The 18,795-nt window shown below is 48.7% G+C and overlaps 1 protein-coding gene across 1 annotated transcript; it reads right to left on the bottom strand.

Annotated features, from left to right (window-relative positions):
- Nucleotides 1–6,417: 6,417 nt before the first annotated feature.
- Nucleotides 6,418–18,319, bottom strand: DHRS7C (dehydrogenase/reductase 7C). The gene is made up of 7 exons (XM_054398893.1): nucleotides 18,245–18,319; nucleotides 17,671–17,826; nucleotides 15,203–15,315; nucleotides 14,440–14,650; nucleotides 13,112–13,204; nucleotides 7,704–7,859; nucleotides 6,418–6,723 (listed from the first exon to the last, which is right to left on the bottom strand). Exons 2-7 carry the CDS (start codon nucleotides 17,822–17,824, stop codon nucleotides 6,515–6,517), a joined length of 936 nt encoding a protein of 311 aa, XP_054254868.1. The 5' UTR covers nucleotides 17,825–17,826; nucleotides 18,245–18,319; the 3' UTR covers nucleotides 6,418–6,514.
- Nucleotides 18,320–18,795: the final 476 nt, after the last annotated feature.

Below are 18,795 nucleotides of genomic sequence, written 5' to 3'. Positions count from 1 at the left end.
TGAGGTGAAATCTTCTCTGTTCCAGTTTGAGCCCACTGTTCCTTGGCTTATTGCTGTGCACCACCCAGCAGAGCCTGGCCCCCTCCTCCTGCCCCCCACCCCTCAGCTATTGATAGACATTGATCAGATCCCTCTCAGCCTTCTCTTCTCCAGACTAAACAGCCCCAGGGCTCTCAGTCTCTCTTCCCAGGGGAGATGCTCAAGTCCCCTAAGCATCCTCCTGGCTCTCTGTTGGACTCTCTCCAGCAGGTCTCTGTCTCTCTTGACCTGGGGAGCCCCAAACTGGACACAGTACTTCAGGTGTGGTCTCAGCAGGGCAGAGTAGAGAGGTAGAAGAACTTCCCCAGCCCTGCTGGACATCTTTCCTGATGCACCCCAGGATCCCATTGGCTCTCTTGGCCATAAGGGCACATTGCTGTCCCATGCAGAACTTGCTGCCCACCAGCACTCCAAGGTCTGTCTCTGTGGAGCTGCTCTCCAGCAGGGCAGCCTCTAACCTGTCCTGGTGCCTGCTGTTATTCCTCCCCAGATGCAGGACCCTGCACTTGTCCTTATTAAACTCCATGAGGTTTGCCTGCAGCCAGCTCTCAGCCTGCCCAGGTCACACTGGATGGCAGCACAGCCTGAGGGGTGTCAGCCACCCCCCAGTTTTGTATCATCAAACTTGCTGAGACTACTCTCCATCCCTATGCAAATCCTCTCTATTTTGCACACATTCATTGCATTCCATTGCAGGTTGTAGTTTTGCTTGCAAATAGTGCTCCATTTGCTGCCAGCTGGGCTGGGCTGGCAATGTAATGCTGGGGGGGGGTGGTGGAATTTTCAACCCACCACAATAGAAGGAGAAACTTTTCCATGGTGAGGCCTCTCAAGTAGTGAAAGAGGCTGCTCAGAAGATGCTGTGTAGTATTCCCCTTGAATGTTTTCCAGAACTGGCTAAGTAAAGCCCTGGACAGCCAGGTCTTAGCTTATAGTTGCTAGGAGAGTGGAACAAAGATCTCCTGAGGCACCTTCCCACCCAAGTGACATGTTCCTTCCCCTGCTACCTCCCCAGAATTGAATCTAATATTTGGAAATTTTTGGTACCTCTGTTTTTTCCTGCTCTCCTCAGTACCAATTGCTTCTATCTTTGTACTTTATACACTGAATGAACTTCCATTTTCAAAGCTGAGGTTCTGCCCCCCCTGATATTGCTTTACAACAGCCTTTATTTTCCTACAGTCAGCTCTTGGTTCCTGTTCTGTAGAGCATTCAAAGCTGTGCAGTTTAAAGTGGGCATCATAATCACAGAGTGACAGAGTGTTAGGGGTTGGAAGGGACCTCCAAAGCTCATCCAGTCCAACCCCCTGCCAGAGCAGGAGCACCTAGAGCAGGTCACACAGGAACACAGCCAGGAGGGTTTTGGATATCTCCAGAGAGGGAGACTCCACAACCCCCCTGAGCAGCCTGTTCCAGGGCTCTGTCACAATCACAGGGAAAATTTTTTTCCTCCTGTTTCCATGGCACTTCCTCTGCCTCATCTTCCACCACTGCCCCTTGTGCTGGCATTGGGCATCACCCAGCAGAGCCTGGCTCCAGCCTCTGGGCACTGCCCCTGCACATCTTTAGCACCAGCAATGAGGTCACCTCTCAGGCTCCTCCTCTCCAAACTGAAGAACCCTCAGCTCCCTCAGACTCTCCTTAATCATTTTTGTGGCTCTACACTTGACTCTCTCAAGCAGTTCCCTGAGGTCCCTTTTGACCTGAGGGTCCCAGAACTGGACAATATTCCAGATGTGGCCTCACCAGGGCAGTGTAGACAGGGAGGAGAACCTCTCTCAACCTACTGACCACAGCCCTTCTAATCCACCCCAGAACTGCATTGAAGCACTGTAATGCCAAAGACCTGGATCTCAAGCTTTAAGTGGCAACAGCAAAGCAGGAAAACAAATTAAAATACCTTTGGTTAATGTTAAAGGTCCAACCCTTTACATCTTTATCAACATGAATGAGAACAGCCCATGTTGCAGAGACCCACAGGTATACAGACCGTGAGGCAGAGATGGATGAATGAACAGGAGCCAGCAGTGTGCCCAGGTGGCCAGGAGAGCCAATGGCATCCTGGCATGGATCAGGAATAGTGTGGCCAGCAGGACAAGGGAGGTTATTCTGCCCTGTACTCAGCACTGCTCAGGCCACCCCTTGAGTCCTGTGTCCAGTTCTGGGCTCCTCAGTTCAAGAGAGATGCTGAGGTGAAGGAAGGTGTCCAGAGAAGGGCAATGAGGCTATGAGGGGCCTGGAACACAAACTCTGTGAGGAGAGGCTGAGGGAGCTGGGGGTGTTCAGCCTGGAGAAGAGGAGGCTCAGGGCAGACCTCATTGCTGTCTACAACTACCTGAAGGGAAGTTGTAGCCAGGTGGGGGTTGGGCTCTTCTCCCAGGCAACCAGCACCAGAACAAGAGGACACAGTCTCAAGCTGTGCCAGGGGAGGTCCAGGCTGGATGTTAGGAGGAAATTCTTGACAGAGAGAGATTTGCCATTGGGATGTGCTGCCCAGGGAGGTGGTGGAGTCACCATCCCTGGAGATGTTCTGGAGAAGCCTGGATGAGGCACTTGGTGCCATGGTCTGGTTGATTGGATAGGGCTGGGTGAGAGGTTGGACTGGAGGATCTTGGAGGTCTCTTCCAACCTGGCTGATTCTATGATTCTATGATTAAAGGATAGACTTCCCTGGGTGAAAAAAACAAAACAAAACAAAAGACCCAACCTCTTCTTTAGGAAACAGCAGTCCTGGAGAAACCTTCTCAATTATGAGAGAAATCCACAGACTGACAGCAAAGTGTGACCCATTTAAAAGGTCACCTAATCCTTCTTTTCCTCTGGGCAGGATAAACTAAAGCTACATTGCTTTTTTTTTTTTTTTTTTTACAGATGTTTCACTAAGCTGTTCTTTAAAGCCTCTAAAGACAGACAGCCTAAAATTCCTGTGGCAATCTTTTGTTGTTGAACTGTTCCTCGTAGAAAAGACTTTCTTTGTAAATCTCCTTTGCAGTGGTTTTAGCACATAGCAGAAAGGGAGAGGAGTTTAGTTCTGTCCTCTTGGCAGCACATTTGAGGTATGTGAAAAGTGTTTAGCTACAGCTTTCTTCTGCTCTCCTCATCCAAACACATCTGCTCTTTCCAAATGTCTGGCTGGATCACAGCTGTCATTTTATCTTTGCTGTTCTCACTGCTGTTCACTGAGATTTCTTCACCTGTCCCTCCTTTGAAAGGTGAAATCTCCAAAACCAGTGAGGAATTTCTGCTGATATTCAGCAAAGTGTGGAGCAAAAGGATTGTTCATTTCTTTTAGCGTGCATCCCACTTGTCCTTACAATAAAGCCAGACAAAGTTGATTAATTTATAGCTGTCATGTTCTAGAATTCTTTGATACTTTTCTGATTAAATCACTCAGTATTAAATTTTACTTTTGTTTGTTTGCTTGTTTGTCCTGCACTTGGATCACAACAACCCCAAGCAGGCTTGGGGCAGAGTGGCTGAAAGCTGCTGGCATAAAGGGACCTGAGGGTGCTGATGGACAAGCAGCTGAAGAGGAGCCAGGAGTGTGCCCAGGTGGCCAAGAAAGCCAAAGGCATCCTGGCTGGGGTTGGAAATGCTGTGTCCAGCAGGAGCAGGGAGGGGATTGTCCTCTGGGACTCAGCTCTGGGGAGGTCACACCTTGAGTACTGTGTCCAAGATTTGGTCATCTCAATACAAGAGAGATGTGGAAGTGCTGGATGCTGAAGGGCCTGGAGCACTGCCTGGTGAGGAAAGGCTGAGAGCCCTGGGGGTGTTTAGTCTGGAGAGGAGAAGACTGATAGAGGATCTGATCAATGTCTATCAATATCTAAGGGCTGGGGGTCAGGAGAAAGGGGACAGGGACAGCTTCTGCTCACTCTGCCCTGGGATAGGACAAGGAGCAGTGGATGGAAACTCCAGCACAAGGAGGTTCCACCTCAACATGAGGAGGAAATTCTCCACTTGTAAGGCTCACAGAGCACTGGAACAGGCTACCCAGAGAGGTTGTGGAGTCTCCTTCTCTGGAGACTTTCCATCCCTGTCTGGATGTGTTCCTGTGTGACCTGTGCTGGATTCTATGCTCCTGCTCTGGCAGGGAGGTTGGACGTATAGATCTCCAGAGATCCCTTCCAACCTCTAACATCCTCTGATCTTTTGACTGGGTGTGAATGAACTCAGTACTATTACTTAGCATCTTTCTTAAAGTAGGAGAAACATTAGCCACTAGGTTTAAAGTAAGCTTTAGGAAGTCTTTTATTAGATCTCACCCAACTCTGAATGTTTCAAACAGGGATATTAAAAACTGGGGTAAAAAATGTCTAGTTCAACGAGACACAGAGACGTTTCTTGTTTTGAAGTGTGTAGCAGACTCCCAGACCCTGGGAGAGTGCAGCACAAGGATTCCCTCTGTGTTGTTGTCCCATTCTTATAATCCATCTTTGAACCACACACTCCACACCCTGTCATGGATGTGATATTGACCTTGATAAGTTCTTTTTTGGGGCTCAACATTTGCATATCCTGCAAGTACTTCCCAGACACACCCAAGGAACACTGATCCAGGCCCTAAACCCATTTTCCATCAATTTTTTTACTCCTCTCTGTCTCACACTTCCCCATGACTCACCCTCTTGTTCCTTTAGGTTGCCCTCAGTCCTGGCACTGACAGACTGCTTCTGATTCTGATTTTAGGCTGATGTTAGGAGGAAATTCTTCAGAGACAGAGTGATTGGCCATTGGGATGGGCTGCCCAGGGAGGTGGTGGAGTCACCATCCCTGGAAGTGTTTAAAGAAAGCCTGGAGGAGGCACTCAGTGCCATGGTTTAGCTGACTGGATGGTGTTGGGTGAGAGGTTGGACTTGATGATCTCAAAGGTCTTTCTTAACCTGGTTGTGGTAGTTTTAGACTATGCCTTTAATTTTTTTTCCACAGATTTCAAGCAGAAAGTAGTAAATATGTAAATAAATCACTATTGGGTGTAACAAGGAAAATGATTATTCTAAACAGTTCTATTGGAAGGATGGCTCTCAAAAGATTTGGTTCCCAAAACAATTCCTCTCCCCTTCCCTTCCCTTCCCTTCCCTTCCCTTCCCTTCCCTTCCCTTCCCTTCCCTTCCCTTCCCTTCCCTTCCCTTCCCTTCCCTTCCCTTCCCTTCCCTTCCCTTCCCTTCCCTTCCCTTCCCTTCCCTTCCCTTCCCTTCCCTTCCCTTCCCTTCCCTTCCCTTCCCTTCCCTTCCCTTCCCTTCCCTTCCCTTCCCTTCCCTTCCCTTCCCTCCCTTCCCTCCCTCCCTTCCCTTCCCTTCCCTCCTCCTCCCTTCCCTCCCTCCCCTCTCCCCTCCCCCCTCCCCTCTCCCCCCTCTCCCTCCTCCCCTCCCCCTCTCCTCTCCCCTCCTCCCCTCCCCTCCCCTCTCCCCTCCCCCCTCCCTCCCCTCCTCTCCCCTCCTCTCCCCTCCTCTCCTCTCCTCTCCTCTCCTCTCCTCTCCTCTCCTCTCCTCTCCTCTCCTCTCCTCTCCTCTCCTCTCCTCTCCTCTCCTCTCCTCTCCTCTCCTCTCCTCTCCTCTCCTCTCCTCTCCTCTCCCTCTCCTCTCCTCTCCTCTCCTCTCCTCTCCTCTCCTCTCCTCTCCTCTCCTCTCCTCTCCTCTCCTCTCCTCTCCTCTCCTCTCCTCTCCTCTCCTCTCCTCTCCTCTCCTCTCCTCTCCTCTCCTCTCCTCTCCTCTCCTCTCCTCTCCTCTCCTCTCCTCTCCTCTCCTCTCCTCTCCTCTCCTCTCCTCTCCTCTCCTCTCCTCTCCTCTCCCTCTCCTCTCCTCTTTATTGAGGAGATATACTAACAGCCTTTTCATGCTAACCTTGGCTGCATTGTTTGTCTGGTATTAACTCTCTCTTTTCCCTTTGTCCAGGGCGTTAGGGGGAGGCAAGGAAGGGGAAGTTATTACATCTTCTTCCCTGGTCTTTTGGCCAGAGAGGGGTCCTTGTGCTGTTTTGGTAGTTGTAAATCCCTGTAAATCCTATAAATCCTGTATGTTTGTGCATTTTCCTTGCATTCCATTGGAGGTTGCAGGTTGGCTTGTAAATACAGCTCCATTTGTTTCCAAACTGAGCTGGTCTGGCAAAGTTAATGTTGGGGGGGAATTTTCAACCCACCACACTGGTTAATGATTCTGTGATGATTCTGTCATAAATTGCTGCAGATCCTCAAACTATTTAGAGTGGAAATCCCTCTGCCCTACACAGCAGTAGAGTTCCTAGCAGAGTTTTCCCCATACAAATACAAACAATAACATCCTGTCACACTCACTTCAATTCAGAAGAGTCAAAAGGGTGTCAGTAGTGGTGGGTCACTAAGAGAGACACTACCTGGCACAGGTTTCATAAAGTCTCCTGCTTTATTGTACCCACACTGAGAAGCAGAATCCATTGACATTTGAAACAGAAACTTGGTTTTAGCAGAGCAAAAACAGGAGAAGAGAACCAAACTAAATTAATTTTCCTCTTTTGCCTTCAGCTTCTCCCTGATCCCTGAGGCAACAATGGCAAAAAAGAGGTCAGGGAAGAAGGTTCGAATGTAAACTGCTACCCTGGGGATGGGGTTGGCCATCAGCACCTCCTGCTTCTTCCTGCTTACTGTGTGCAAGACCTCCTCTGCCACCTCCACTGGGTGCACGCCATAGGAAACCTTCCTGAAAAAGACTGCAAGCCAGACAAAGAGCAGTGAGAGCTACAGACAGACAGACAGAGGGACAGACAGACAGAGGGACAGACACAGCTGAGAGAGTGGTGATGAGAAGATACTCAGCCAGGGCAGCAGTCAGTTGAGTTAAATTGTTACATGCTTGCAGTTCCTTCCCCTTTCCCTTCCTCTCACCAGTATGTCCCTAAGAACTTCTGACATCTTTGAAGGAAGGTCCTTATAGTCCATAAGAGAAGGAGCAACTTGAGTGCAGTGCAACTCTCCCTTGAAGCCTCTCATGCTATCCCCTACCTGACTTCCCCATGTACCAGGGTATTCATTTTCTCACATAATGTCCTCTCTTTCCATGTTCCTTTTTCCACCAGACTCGTCTGATCTCTCCAAACTCTCTTTTCTTTTCCTCCTGTAACCTGCTCAACCTTTCTGTCATTTCCATTCTTTTCCCTATGTTCCTTTCTCCTACCTGGGAAAAGTGTCCATACTGCTCTGTAGGCCTCATCTTAGAACCAGAGAACTGTCAGGGTTGGAAGGGACCTCAAGGCTCAGCCAGTTCCAACCCCCCTGCCATGGGCAGGGACACCTCACACTACAGCAGGTTGCTCACAGCCACATCCAGCCTGGCTGCAAAAACCTCCAGGGATGAAGCTTCCATCACCTCCCTGGGCAACCTCTGCCAGTCTCTCACCACCCTCATGGGGAAGAATTTCTTCCTAACATCCAATCTGAATCTCCCCATTTCTAGATTTGTTCCATCCCCTCCAGTCCTATCACTCCCTGACACCCTCAAAAGTCCCTCCCCAGCTTTCTTGGAGCCCCCTTCAGATCCTGGAAGGCCACAAGAAGGTCTCCTCAGAGCCTTCTCTTCTCCAGACTGCACAACCCCAACTCTCTCAGTCTGTCTCCAGAGCAGAGCAGCTCCAGCCCTCTGCTCATCCTCGTGGCCCTTCTCTGGACAGGTTCTTGCTGCACCAAACCTTACATTTCCACATAGATTCCTCCCAGTTGGCAGATGGGGGTGGGTGATGGTAGGAGCAGATGAAGGTTGGATTCACAGTGCTGACAGAAATGTTGAACTCTTCCATTTCAGCTCTCAGGCAGTCAAAAAAGCCAACAGCAGCATGCTTAGAAGCAGCATCTAAAGGAAAGAAAGAGAAAGCCAAGACATGTGCATGTTTGGGTATAGGAAGGAATGAATATGGATGTCTGATAGAGATCCATAAAATAGGAATGTTTAGGAAATTGAGCATGGAATGATTAGCAACAGCAAAAGAAGAGTTAATTATTTTCACAGTTTCATTACCATCTGACAAATTTAAAGCAAACAAAGACAATCCTTTGCTGAGGACAATTAAGCACAAGGTCACAGAATGACAGAATTAACCAGGCTGGAAGAGACCTTTGAGATCATCAAGTCCTACTTTTATTGTACCATTATTGAAGAAGAGCTTACAGCTGCATGCAGCCTTCACTAGGAAGACTTACCAGGAACTTTTGCAGGGAGACTTTTGTTCTGCTCCTTTTATTTTCACCTTCAAATCTCATCTGAAGGCCACAGTCCAGTTCTCTGCATCTCTCCAGGAGTCTATTTCCCAAGCTGTTTGAAGCCATTGTTACATGTGTGTAAATGACAGGTGGTTCTCTGCTGCTTTCAGAGCACTGAAGGCTGGGGCTGGTCTCCACTGCCAAGCTGGGCATGAGCCAGATGATGACAAATGTGTCTTGTTCTGTTTGTTCAGCAGATGAGGTGGGCCAGCACCCACACATCACCAACTTGCTCACAGGAGCAAGTTTCCATCAGGAAAAACTGGTCTGAGATGATCTACTGCTAAGTATCCAGACAACACTCTGGATGATGCCCAGGGGCTACTGGGATACCCTCTGTGGATATCATGGATAAGAGCTGTGCAGAATCCTCAATTATTGCCTTCTTTCCTCACTTCAGACCTAGAGACTTTTTACTTCTTTGACTCTCAGTTCTCACAGAATCACAAAATCAGCCAGGCTGGAAAAGACCTCTGAGATCATCAAGTCCAACCTCCCACCCAACACCATCCAGTCAGCTAAACCATGGCACCAAGTGCCTCATCCAGGCTTTCTTTAAACCCTTCCAGGGATGGTGACTCCACCACCTCCCCAGGCAGCACATTCCAATGGCCAAGCTCTCTTTCTGGGAAGAACTTTTTCCTACCATCCAGCCCAAACCTCCCCTGGCACAACTTGAGACTGTGTCCTCTCCTTCTGTCACTGGTTGCCTGGGTGAAGAGACCAACCCCCACCTGGCTACAACCTCCCTTCAGGTAGTTGTAAAGAGCAGTAAGATTTCCCCTGAACCTCCTCTTGTCCAGGTGCCCTATCACACAGGATCACAGGATCAGAGGATGTTAGGGGTTGGAAGGGACCTCCAGAGACGTTCAAGTCCAACCCCCCTGCCAGAGCAGGAGCACAGAATCCAGCACAGGTCACACAGGAACACATCCAGACAGGGATGGAAAGGCTCCAGAGAAGGAGACTCCACAACCTCTCTGGGCAGCCTGTTCCAGTGCTCTGGGAGCCTCACAGGGAAGAAGTTCCTCCTCATGTTGAGGTGGCACCTCCTGTGCTGGAGTTTCTATCCATTGCTCCTTGTCCTATCCCAGGGCACAAGTGAGCAGAAGCTTTCCCTGTCCCTTCCTCCTGACCCCCAGCCCTCAGATAGCTACAGACACTGATTAGGTCCCCTCTCAATCTTCTCCTCTCCAGACTAAACCTGGTAAATAGCACATGTCTGGATTCCTCAGCCAGAAATTAAGTTCTGGATTAAGGAAGAATGCTCCTATAGTTTAAAAGTGTCTTTGGTGGATGGAGAGGTGTCCCTCAGATGAGTCTCTACCCCATCTGCTGCACTTTGTGACACATAATCAAATGCAGTGTAATCCATGATCATTTCTGGAATATTACTGTTCAGAATCACAGAATTGTTGAGGCTGGAAAAGACCTCTGAGATCATCAAGTCCACCCTAAGACCTGACACCAGGACATCAGCTAAACCCTGCCACCCAGTGCCACATCCAAGCTTTTCTTAAAGACCTCCAGGGATGGCAACTCCACCACCTCCCCGAGCAGTCCTCATGTTCTGTAAACTAACCAGACCCTCACCATGCAGCAGCCCTCCTAGAGGATTTTAATATTGAAGTTCATTTTAAAGTAACTGAATGTTAAGATTTTTAAATTTTATTAATTGCTCTCAGTGCCTTTTTATTAAGGATGGAATTACATAGTTAGAGAATGGTCTGGGTTGGAAGGGACCTCCAAAGGTCATCCAGTCCAACCCTCTCTGCAGTCAGCAGAGACATCCTCAACTGGATCAGGCTGCCCAGAGCCCTGAGGATGAACCTTGATCAAACATCAGAACCATGTGTTAAGCACAGCAGAGCTGCAAAGCACTCATCTCATTGTGTTTTCCTCCATCAGAAGTGAAAAGCTGCCTGGGCATAATTTAATCTAAATAAAAAAAAAAAAAAAAAGAATGGAATGAAGTTTCTCCATTCCTTTCTTTTGACACTCCTCCTTTTGGCAGCTTCATTTCATGCAGCACAGATATCAGTAGAGGCAGTGTAAAAATTGTCTCTGGTAGTCAGAATCACAGAACTGTCAGGGTTGGAAGGGACCTCAAGGCTCAGCCAGTCCCAACCCCCTGCCATGGGCAGGGACACCTCACACTACAGCAGGTTGCTCACAGCCACATCCAGCCTGGCTGCAAAAACCTCCAGGGATGAGGCTTCCACCACCTCCCTGGGCAACCTGTGCCAGTCTCTCACCACTCTCATGGTGAAGAATTTCCTCCTAACATCCAATCTGAATCTCCCCATTTCTAGTTTTGTTCCATCCCCCCCCAGTCCTATCACTCCCTGACACCCTAAAAATTCCCTCCCCAGCTTGCTTGTAGCTCCCTTTGGTCACTGGAAGGCCACAATTAGGTCTCTTCAGAGCTTTATCTGAGTTCTTTTGTTACTCATGGTTTTATCCACATCAATGCATCCTGACACCACTGGCTGGTTCCTAGCTGGAAACCATTGCAGATGTCTCATCAATGTGATGTTTATTTTCTGAGCCTTTTTCTGTCTTTCATATCCTTCTTTTTTTGAGGGGGGGGGGGGGGGGGGGAACCAGAACTGCAGGGATGCTCAAGATTTGGGTGCTGCATAGATCTATACAAAGGCAGAAAGAGAGGATTTGACCTTTTTCTTTACTGCTTTCCTTACAGTTTCTGTCAGGGTATTTTGCTTTCATGGAACTGTAAGCTACAGTGCTGAGGTCTTGAAGACCTTTTTAATTCAGACCCCATCATCTACTGTGACTTCCTGTCACAGTTTAAATGCCTATTTAGAATCACAGAATCACAGAATCAGTCAGGGTTGGAAGGGACCACAAGGCTCAGCCAGTTCCAACCCCCCTGCCATGGGCAGGGACACCTCACACTACAGCAGGCTGGCCAGAGCCTCATCCAGCCTGGCTGCAAACACCTCCAGGGATGGGACCTCAACCACCTCCCTGGACAACCCATTCCAGGCTCTCACCACTCTCATGGGGAAGAACTTCTTCCTCGCATCCAGTCTGAATCTCCCCACCTCCAGCTTTATTCCATTCCCCCCAGTCCTGTAACAACCTTATAGCCTAAAAAGTCCCTCCCCAGCTTTCTTGGAGCCCCCTTCAGATCCTGGAAGGCCACAAGAAGGTCACCTCAGAGCCTTCTCTTCTCCAGACTGAACAGCCACAACTCTCTCAGTCTGTCCTTATAGGAGAGCAGCCTCTGATCATCCTCGTGGCCCTTCTCTGGACACCTTCCAGCATATCCAGATCCCTCTTGTAATAGAGGCTCCAGAACTGGACACAGAGCTCCAGGGGGGGGTCTCACCAGAGCTGAACAGAGGGGGAGAATCACCTCCCTTGCCTTGCTGGCCACACTTCTCTTGCTGCAGCCCAGGCTCTGGTTGGCTCTCTGGGCTGCAAGTGCACATTGACAGCTCATGTTGAGCTTCTCATCCCCCAGCACCCCCAAGTCCCTCTCCTCAGGGCTGCTCTCCAGCCAGTCCCTGCCCAGCCTGGATTTGTACTTGGGATTGCCCTGACCCAGCTGCAGAACCCTGCACTTGGTCTTGTTGAACCTCCTGAGGTTGGCTTGTGCCCAGCTCTGCAGCCTGTCAAGGTCCCTCTGGATGGATCCCTTCCCTCCAGCCTGTCTGCTGCACCACACAGCTTGGTGTCATCAGCAAACCTGCTGAGGGTGCACTCAATGCCACTGTCCATGGCACCGACAAAGATGTTGAACAAGACTGGTCCCAGGACTGATTCCTGAGGGACTCCACTTGTCCCTGGCCTCCACTGGGACATGGAGCTATTGACAGTCACTCTTTTTGCATCTAGCCTGCATTTTCTGTCCACTAAGCTTGCATTGGGTTAATGCAAAGACCTTTCATTGCAATTTAGATCAGCTTAGTCTCATTGGGAGCTTTAGCTTAAAGACTTTCTTGAACATTTTCTGCAAAGCCAAGCAGAATATATTTACTACAGCTCCTTTTAAACTTCCACCTGCAAAGCCATTAAGGCATGAGTCCTCCTTTACAAATCAGCAGCAACTCTCTACCAGTATGTTGCACTTACACATCACTTCATCCTTCAGTCTGGTTTCTGCTAATACACCTGGTACAGAAGCTAGACCTGAAAGGTTGCTGATGATACTTGCTGTGACATCTGAAGATACATCTGTGACATCTCTTGTCCTCAAGTAGAATCACAGAATCATAGAATGGTCTGGGTTAGCAGGGACCTCCAAAACCCACCCTGTCCAACCCCCTCTGCACTCAGCAGGGACATCCCCAACTGGATCAGGTTGCCCAGAGCCCTTTTGAGCTTCACCTTGAACATCTCCAGGGATGGAGCCTCAACCACCTCCCTGGGCAACCTGTTCCAGTGTTCCACCACCCTCATGGTGCAGAACTTCTTCCTCACATCCAATCTCAATCTGCTCTGCTCTAGTTTGAAGCCATTGCCCCTGGTCCTGTCCCTGCAGGCCTTTGCACACAGTCTCTCTCCATCCTTCTTGTAGCCTCCTTCAGGTCCTGGCAGGCTGCTCTTAGGTCTCCCTGGAGCCTTCTCTTCTCCAGGCTGAACACCCCCAGCTCCCTCAGCCTGTCTGTGGCAGACAGAAGTTGTACTTCCAAGACAGTCTTTTTGTTACTTCTTTTTGAGTTCCACATCTTTGAAAACGTTTCAGCCAAACCCTGTATTAAGTTGGCTGAAACAGGATGCAAATGATCACTTTTAAGAACCTCAGTGCCATTTTAGACACAATTTTACACAAATTTACACATCAGAATGTAGATTTTGTTGTTGTTATGCATAACTTACAAGCTGCACGAAATGGGATTCCTATTTTTCCTTGGATGCTATTAATTAGAACAATTTGGCCAGTTCTTCTGGAGATCATGTTGGGAAGAATGGCTGGGGGGAAAAAGAAAAAGTAAAAGAGCCACATAAGTAAAAGAGCTCAATGTATCTAGTAGGGGAAAAAAAGTGTCAACTAAAGTGGGCACAGCACAACTTTAATGGTGATGTTTTGTTACTGCAATCAAAAGTATCACAACATCCAGGAGCTGGCAACTGAGTTTCTTCTAGACTTCACTTGCAGGTATGGGTGCAGTATTCACAGTCTCACAGTATATCAGAGGTTGGAAGGGACCTCCAGAGCTCATCCAGTCCAACCCCCTGCCAGAGCAGCATCACCCAGGGCAGTCTGCACAGGAATGCATCCAGGTGGGGTTGGAAAGGCTCCAGAGAAGGAGACTCCACAACCCCCCTGGGCAGCCTGCTCCAGGGCTCTGTCACCCTCACTGGAAAGAAGTTTCTCCTCATGTTGAGCTGAAATCTTCTCTGTTCAATTTTGTCTCCATTGTTCCTTGGCTTATTGCTGTGCACCACCCAGCAGAGCCTGGCCCCCTCCTCCTGCCCCCCACCCCTCAGCTATTGACAGACATTGATCAGATCCCTCTCAGCCTTCTCTTCTCCAGACTAAATATTGTCACACTTCATTGTCACCCTGCTGTAGTCTGTATCCTTCCAAAGGTTCTTAAAACAGTTGTCTTTGTGCTAAAGCAGCAAGTAGAGAAATCAAAGGCACACAAGGCAAGAAGCAGACATTTAAACAAACGTCTCTCTTTTGAACAGCTGCTTCTATGGTTCTGGAGCAATATGTTTCCAAACCCAGGCACTCTGATTTTTATTTTTTTTTTCTCACCTCAATTCCCCTCCATTGAATTTCACAGAGTTGGTTTTGATTACAATGAACAAGGTGCCTCTGGGCACGCCCCCTGCACATCTTTAGCACCAGCAATGAGGTCACCTCTCAGGCTCCTCCTCTCCAAGCTACAGAGCTCTCAGCTCCCTCAGGCTCTCCTCATCAGGAAGATGTTCCACTCCTCTCAGCATTTCTGTGGCTCTACACTGGACTCTCTCAAGTAGTTCCCTGAGGTCCTTCTTGACCTGAGGGTCCCAGAACTGGACAATATTCCAGATGTGGTCTCACCAGGGCAGTGGAGACAGGGAGGAGAACCTCTCTCAACCTACTGACCACAGCCCTTCTAATCCACCCCAGAACTGCATTGAAGCACTGTAATGCCAAAGACCTGGATCTCAAGCTTTAAGTGGCAACAGCAAAGCAGGAAAACAAATTAAAATACCTTTGGTTAATGTTATAGGTCCAAAATAGTTGGCATCCATTATCTTCTTATCAAGTTCCAAGGAGATGCTCTGCACTGCCCCTTTCACCTTCATGCTTGCATTGTTGATCAGGATATCCACACAGCCATAGCAGTTCAAGATTTCTTTAGCTACATCTCGAATGCAGTTTATGTCTGAGATATCCAGAAGAATGAGCTTTGGTGCATAGGTCTAGGAACAAAAAGACTTATTTCAAGACCTTCTGTCACAAAGAAATGTAGAAGGAGACTCCACAACCCCCCTGGGAAGCCTGGTCCAGAGTTCCATCACAATCACAATGAAAACATTTTCCCTCCTGTTTCCATGGAGCTTCCTATGCCTCAGCTTTGACCACTGCCCCTTGTGCTGGCATTGAGCATCACCCAGCAGAGCCTGGCTCCATCCTCCTGCACATCTTTATCACCAGCAATGAGGTCACCTCTCAGGCTCCTCCTCTCCAAGCTAAAGAGCCCTCAGTTTCCCCTTGGGACCTCCTGTGTTCCAGTGTGGGTCTATTGCCACTCACCCTGTTGCTGGACACCACTGAGAAGAGCCTGGCTCCATCCTCCTGATGCTCCCACATTAGGTAATTACAGGCATTGAGGAGATCCCCCTCAGCCTCCTCTTCTCCAGGCTAAGCAGACTCTGCACCCTGCCTTACTGGATTTACAACTGGTTGAAGTGCTTTGTGTACCCAAACAAGAGGTTTACCTCCAGTTGTGAATGGAGTGACAAAATACTCACCATGCTGGGATCTGCCACACTAATTAAAGCATCATACAAAGCTTCCAGCTTCTCCCACGTCCTGCCACACAGCACCAGCCTTGCTCCTCCTGTGTGGAAGACTCGAGAGCATTCTAGGAGAGAAAGGCATTCAGGACAAATAACAACAATTTGCTGTTTGTTCATTGTACCTGAAATGGGATGATGTTTTTTTTTGCTGATGAAGTTGAATCTGTGCTTTAAAATTTGTTATCTTGGAAAGAAAATCTTTACATATATGTGCATGAAGGGGGAGAAAGGCAATAAATCTAATAATGTAGATGTGGCTGATAATTAAAATGTAAGGTGAGAGAGTATTGCAGAAGCAATGGTGCAGCACAATGGCACTCTTCAAGCATGAGATTTAATGAAACGTTAATTAAGAAAAGAACAATATGGCAGGGAAGGGATGACAGGATCAGAGGATGTTAGGGGTTGGAAGGGACCTCTGGAGATCTATAAGTCCAACCCCCCTGCCAGAGCAGGACCAGAGAATCCAGCACAGGTCACACAGGAACACATCCAGATGGGGCTTGAATGTCTCCGGAGAAGGAGACTCCACAACCTCCCTGGGCAGCCTGTTCCAGTGCTCTGTGAGCCTGACAGTGAAGAAGTTCCTCCTCATGTTGAGGTGGAACCTCCTGTGCTGGAGTTTCCCTTGCCCCTTGTGCTATTACAGAGTCACAGAATCACAGAATGTGAGGGGCTGGAAGGGATCTCCAAAGCTCATCCAGTCCAACCCCCCTGCCAGAACAGGAGCACCTAGAGCAGGTCACACAGGAACACAGCCAGGAGGGGTTTGGAATATCTCCAGAGAGGGAGACTCCACAACCCTCCTGGGCAGCCTGTTCCAGGGCTCTGTCACAATCACAGGGAAGTAATTCTTCTTCATGTTTCCATGGAACTTCCTATGCCTCAGCTTCCACCACTGCCCCTTGTGCTGGCATTGGGCATCACCCAGCAGAGCCTGGCTCCAGCCTCTGGGCACTCCCCCTGCACATCTTTATCACCAGCAATGAGGTCACCTCTCAGGCTCCTCCTCTCCAAGCTCCAGAGCCCTCAGCTCCCTCAGGCTCTCCTCCTCAGGAAGATGTTTGTAACAGTGTTAGAGATGAAATCCCCGTCCCACACTGACAATCACAATGTTCCACTGCCTTCAGCATCTTTCTGGCTCTGCTCTGCACTCTCTCAAGCAGTTCCCTGAGGTCCTTCTTGACCTCAGGGTCCCAGAGCTGGACACAATATTCCAGATACAGTCTCACCAGGGCGGAGTAGAGGGGGAGGAGAGCCTCCCTTGACCTACTGACCACAGCCCTTCTAATGCAACCCAGGACACCTTTGGCCTTCTTGGCCACAAGAAGGTGGAACAAGTGAGCAGAGGCTGTCCCTGTCCCTTCCTTCCTGACCCCCAGCCCTCAGATATTTATAAACATTGATCATATCCCCTCTCAGTCTTCTCCTCTCCAGACTAACCACCCCCAGGGTTCTCAGCCTCTCCTCTCCAGGCAGTGCTCCAGTCCCTTCAGCATCCTTGGAGCCCTCCCTTGGACTCTCTCCAGCAGGTCCCTGTCCCTCTTGAACTTGGGAGCCCAGAACTGGATGCAATATTCCAGATATGGCCTCACTAGGGCAGAGTAGAGGGGGAGGAGAACCTCCCTTGACCTGCTGGTCACACTCTTCCTAATGCCTCCCAGGACCCCATTGGCCTTCTTGGCCCCCAGGGCACATTGCTGTCCCATGCAGAACTTGTCATCCACCAGCACTCCCAGGTCCTTCTCCACAGGGCTGCTCTCCAGCAGATTCCCTCCCAACCTGTACTGCTGCAGTTTTTATTCCTTCCCAGCTGCAGGACTCTGCACTTCTCCTTGTTGACCCTCATCAGGTTCCTCTCTGCCCAGCTCTCAGGCTGTCCAAGTCTCTGAATGGCCTCACAGCCTTCAGGTGTCTCAGCCAAGCCTCCCTCTGGAGGATGTCAAGAGGAGCAACGTGGGTGATGGAGGAGACACAGATATGAACACTGTTGTTTAGGGGGAGCAGAAAACCTTGAACTCTGGAGAGCTGAAAAGGATCATGCAGAGATTAAGGTGACACCTGTTTACACCGAGTTGCTGCTACCCTGCAGTGACTACCCCATGTAACAAGATCTGAGAGTAGCAACAGGCTAAAAATAACACTCCTGATATGCCTGCAAAAGCTTTCATTTGATTGAATTAAAGAAATACAAAGTGCTGCACTTCCTGAAAATTCACCTGCAGTTCCTGTGGCTGAGACAAAAAAAGGTACATTTAAAGATCACAGGATTTGTTTAAAAATGTCTCCTAACTTCTGATTCCTCCAGGCACTTCATGAATATAAAACAAAAAGAGTAGTGTCTGCACATTTTGTTACTTAGAGGGAGGTCCTCTGACTATTTCTGCTTTCAGACACAGATAAGAAATAGGACAACTCACCCTTGCCCAGTCCAGAGATGGCATCTGTGATCACCACCACCTTGTTTTGTGCAGCTGGCTTGGCCAGTAGCCATCTGACTGTCTGGTAAATATAAATGATCCCACTGAGCCCTAAGAGAAGCAATGGAAGAGCAAGTACAGCAAGGACTCCCATCTCTGCAAGAAACAAGAGACCCCATGAGAGCAACAGTAATCATTACATGCACTCATTCCTTATCTAAAAGCAATGTTTTCATCCAGAGTGTCCAGCAATCGGCATGCTCAAGACAGGAATCTTGCTTTGCAATCAATGGCTTCATATTAAAGAGGGTTGGCTTTCTCTTTTCCTCATCAATGCATGCTAACAAAATCTGGATTCCCTTTATCCAAGATTGCTCTGTGGTGGCAGAAACATAACAGAAGTCCAGCACAGAATAGAAGTTCTCCTGAAGCAAAACCCAGGCTGAACAGGACAGAGAACCTTTAATTGTGTCATTAGTGTAGGAGGACAGGTGAAAAGCTTTTCATCCTAACTTCAGAGAAAGCACAAAAGTGCTTTGTGTTCTAAAAGACAGAGAAAAATAGAATCACTTACTATGACCAGGAAGGTTCCAGGAACAGAGAAAACATTCTTATGGATTTAGGTGACTGTTTTGTGTTACAGCTTTAGTTCAAGTCCTTGAGCAGTTGCACAGAGCGTTGCAATTGTTGAGGCTGCTTGCCCTGACTGAGAATGGCTATGTATAGCCAAGTGACAGGGATACTTCCCAAGTAAATATAGCAGCTCCAGTGTGACTTGCATGCCTGACCTATCTAGTCCAACTGGCTGCACAGTCCTGTAAAAGAGCTCCAGTACAGGATCCATTCAGTTGTACAAAGACACTTCTGCCTTTCTGTCTTGCTTTCTGCTACAGTTGTTGGAGACAGACTGAGAGAGTCTGGAGAGCAGAAAGCTCTGAGGATCTGAACCTTCCAAGATCTGAAGGGGACTACAAGAAAGCTGGGGAAGGACTTTTTAGGATGTCAGGTAGTGATAGTGTGACAAGGGGAGCAATAATTCATGTCAATTAGGTGGTTTTGATTAAAGTAAAATTTAAAGAAACTAAGAAGTGAGACAGGGAATCAGACACCAGAAACTGTGGTGTA

Source organism: Indicator indicator, unplaced genomic scaffold (assembly GCF_027791375.1).
Source record: "Indicator indicator isolate 239-I01 unplaced genomic scaffold, UM_Iind_1.1 iindUn_scaffold_169, whole genome shotgun sequence".
NCBI classification, from domain to species: Eukaryota; Metazoa; Chordata; class Aves; order Piciformes; family Indicatoridae; genus Indicator; species Indicator indicator.
The sequence above is the reverse complement of the archived record's forward strand: the minus strand, read 5'-3'. Positions and strand labels throughout refer to the sequence as shown.